At 38.4% G+C, this 3,965-nt stretch overlaps 1 protein-coding gene across 1 annotated transcript; it reads right to left on the reverse strand.

The window, feature by feature from the left end:
* Nucleotides 1-1,274: 1,274 nt before the first annotated feature.
* On the reverse strand, nt 1,275-2,239 carry LOC126798483 (NDR1/HIN1-like protein 1). Its single transcript, XM_050525471.1, has one exon. The coding sequence runs from the start codon at nt 2,147-2,149 to the stop codon at nt 1,517-1,519; it is 633 nt and encodes a 210-aa protein (XP_050381428.1). The 5' UTR covers nt 2,150-2,239; the 3' UTR covers nt 1,275-1,516.
* Nucleotides 2,240-3,965: the final 1,726 nt, after the last annotated feature.

Here is a 3,965-nt window from a genome sequence, read left to right on the forward strand (position 1 = left end):
ACTCTGTAGTCTTCATACATACGCACTCACATTCCCTATTCACGTCTCTCACAATTATATAAAATGATCAGTTTTGAGGTGGCTGGACGTGTATCATTTTATGAACATAAATTCGTCGGAGTTTGCTTTCCAATATGTTCGGTGCGTTAATCATCATCAATTTAAATATCTATACATTTGGATTTGTATTTTACAAGATTTTACCTAATGCATGATTAGTAGTTTAAACCGACGATACAAGTTTCTTATTGAAAAAGTTCCATGAGACGAAGCACATAGCTACGTTACCAATTCGAGCACAAACCACCATGCTTAGAGTGGGATTTGGGAAGCTTCGTTAGGTTTTCAAGGAAGATGAGGATCTTTGAATATTTAACATAAATGAGAGTTCCTTTCCATCACGCTATTATTATTATTATTATTAGTATTATTATTATTCAGAGAGAGAGAGAGAGAGATTTAGGTTCGTGTGTAGCTAGGCTAGCGAAGGGACTTTGAAAAGGACCACCACTACGTGCACCATGTGGAAGATAAAACCACCCCAAACGCAATCACATCCAAATTCCCACTTAATAATTCACTCTCACCTTCACTATTGAAAATGTATGTCAACCTCACTAATTCTATCGGTGGAACCTTCGATAATACAAACCAAATCCATGAAATTCTTTACCAGAAAAGAATAACCTGTCTCCCTAATTGATGTATACTCACTGAACAGTGTATACATCAATTAAACAGTGTATACTCACTAATTGATGTATAACGTACATTTTGTACAGATATATACATATTTATTAATAAAACTGAAACAGTTATTAATGCAAGAAGAAAAGTCCTGAAACCATGTGCTACCTACGAAGATAATTAAAATGTAGAGAATATAGGTGAAAGCCGGAAAGCAATGACATATCATTGGCGTTATATATACATATGAACTAAGTAGGACAAACTAGTAAGAAGATATGCATATTTTGATCGATGAAATAAAATTAACGGATTGATGAAGTAAAATATAAAGCCCAGCCTAAAAGAAAAGGCAATAAGGAGGCATAGAGTGAGTGAAAACATTAAATATGATGAATGAAATATAAGCAAAGCAAGAACAGAAAACTTATTGAAAGAAAATGCCACTCCAACCTCCTCTAGACACCCAATTGCCATGCATTAATCCAAAAATGCATGATATAATAAGATTAATTATTATATAATACATCTTAATTAAGTTCTCCATTAATTAAGTACCACCGACTAAAATTTTGCTATACGTCTCATGTATCTTTCATCATAGTCTCCATTTTATTCTATAGCAAAATGTACAAATTCAAAAGACCCCACGTATATGTAAATCCGAATACACACACAGTTCGATCGAGCTAAATTAATCAACAGGAAAATTAAAAGTGCTGGAAAATTAATTATAGAGAAGGAACTAACGGCGTTCGAGCAATAATAATTCCACGGCCATTTGTCGCCGTCCGATTCATATGGATTGCTCGCCCTTTCATTTCCTTTGTCATACGCTAACCTTGCATCGCTGGACCAGCTGGTACTTGATAGCGTTTTCTCCGACCACAATTCCAGTAGTCTTGGCTCCCAGAGTTATGAAAGCCGGACATCTCACATAGAGATGGTACTTTCTGGTGATGAATGTTCCAACCTTCCATCTTACCCGCCCGTCAATTTTAATCAACAAAAGGACAGTGCCGGAGGCCTGGTCCTGCCCTAGAGCAAGGGAGTTGTAGGGAGCAATGGGAACGTTGGTGCCGTAGACGAAGGGCGACCATATGTTGACGTCCTTGTGGCCTTGATAGGTGGGTGGGATTAGGGTTGAGAAGGTGATCTGCTGGGAGCGGTAGTTGGCGTAGACGTCGAGCTTGTCGTAGTAGATTCCGAGCTTATCGTTGGGGTTGCGGGAGGAGATGGTGACCTGGAAGCTGGAAGAGAAGACGTTGGGGACGGTGTTGTTGAAGTTGTAGACGGTGACGTCCTGGAGGATGAAGCGGGGTTTGGAAGGCTGAAGGATAGCCCAGATGATGAGGATGGTGACGAGGAGGATGAAGTTGAAGATAAGGAGCCCCGCGCAGCAGCGGCGGATTCTCTTTCGCCACTTGTTGTGGCAGTGCTGGCCGCAGTCTTTTGAAGACATGGTGGTGGTGGCGGTGGTGGAGGAGGAGGAGGAGGAGGAGGGACTGTACTGGAAGTTTAGGATGAGGATGAGAAGAGAGGTTTTCTAGGTAGCTCTGGTTAATGCGAGGAGTTGACTGTGAGCAGGTTTGGTTTGGGGGTATATATTATAGACGGGGATGTGTCAATATTTCGAACTTCGAAGGATGATGATATGATGATCATGTATGTATGGTTTTTATTATTATTATTTTTCGATAAAGTCATGTATGTATGGTTGAAAGCAAATATATAAATGTAACCTGCCCATGTATAAATTAGGGATCAATATGCATGGCTGATTTCACCGACTCCATTTTTCACTTTCTGGGTTGTTTTTATGTTAATTACTCTGGTCTACTTCATAATTTATATTCATACAAGGTCTATTTGAGAAGGGGGGTCTAATTTTTGTAGGGCTTAACATATCCTTCATATAATAAATTGTTTGGTGCTGTATGAATATTCTAAGGTAGTGGAAAGAGGTGTCCCATCTATATTCAACAGCAAGGCCTAATTTTAGTGAGGACAATTTAGAGTTACAAACTTACAATTATATGCCTAAGATCAACATCATGTGCCTTTTGACAAGGCTCACTAGCTAATTATACATATGGGTTTACAATTCTATTATTAGACCTTAATTACATGGAGTAAATTGAATATATATGCTTTTTTCACTGCATGGATTAGCTAACCACTTTGCTCAAATAGTGAAAGAATTTCTTCTTATATTGCCTCTTATGCTTTTTTTCCTCAAGCTGGAATGGTGAAAGGGGTTTTCTTTCTTGGGTCAAATGGTGAAATGATATTTGTTTAAGCTATGATGGTGGCATGAGTTAAACCAATCGTTCTCTAGCTTACTTGACTTTATTCAGCAAATTGGGCAGAAAATGTATTGTCAAGTTCAACCACTGCCCACTGTATTTGTCTTTTGCCTCCAATAATGTTTGGTTCATAACAAGGGAGCTTATTCTATGCACCATGGTCCAGTTGCACCAGCGTCATGTACACTAACGGCTGATCACGACGTTAATAGATCTCCCACGTGAGGAAATTTGAAAAATAAAAGAAGCAGCATTGGGAGGCTGGGAGGGTCATCATTCATCAACTGATCAACATCATCGAGGCTCAGTTCTTTGGTTTATCTTATTGAACTTCATGAATCGTACACTAAATCGGCAAGAGATTGAATTAATTTGAATTGAGAAACAAAATACAGTGTTGAATTTAGAAAGAAATATAGCCACAAAAGCAATATAATTAAAGAAAGAATTTTGAAGGAAAGTAACCGTAGTGGCTGGAAATACAGCTTTTCAATAACGTATCCACCATTATCCACCTCTCAGAGTCTCAGACGAATCCAACAACAATATTGCCCATGAGGAAGCCAAGCATGTAGGTATCAAAGAGAGTAGGGGAGAGGTCGATCAGAATCGTCGTCAGAGTGAGCACTAAGGGTTTGGCACTGGTCAAGGCTCATGAAGAAGGTTAATTATTGCCTTACTGGGTAGTCTTCTCCGTCGTCCATGGAGGAGTAAGTTGAGACAGAGGGAGAAGACAGAAAGATTTTGGTCGGTGGTGTACTGGTGTTAATTTGGCTTTCCCAGAATTTACCCATTATTTATTTAATTATCATGTTTAATTGCACTTTTTTTTGTTTGATTTTGTTATTAAAGCGTTAACATTGAAGTTAGTGTCTATTAACAATACAATAAAATAAATGCCTTTGATTGGCTGGTATTAATAGGTTCACTTCCACCTTAGTGCCTAGAATAATTTTCCTCATAACAATTCAT

Source organism: Argentina anserina, chromosome 6, assembly GCF_933775445.1.
Source record: "Argentina anserina chromosome 6, drPotAnse1.1, whole genome shotgun sequence".
Classification (NCBI taxonomy): domain Eukaryota; kingdom Viridiplantae; phylum Streptophyta; class Magnoliopsida; order Rosales; family Rosaceae; genus Argentina; species Argentina anserina.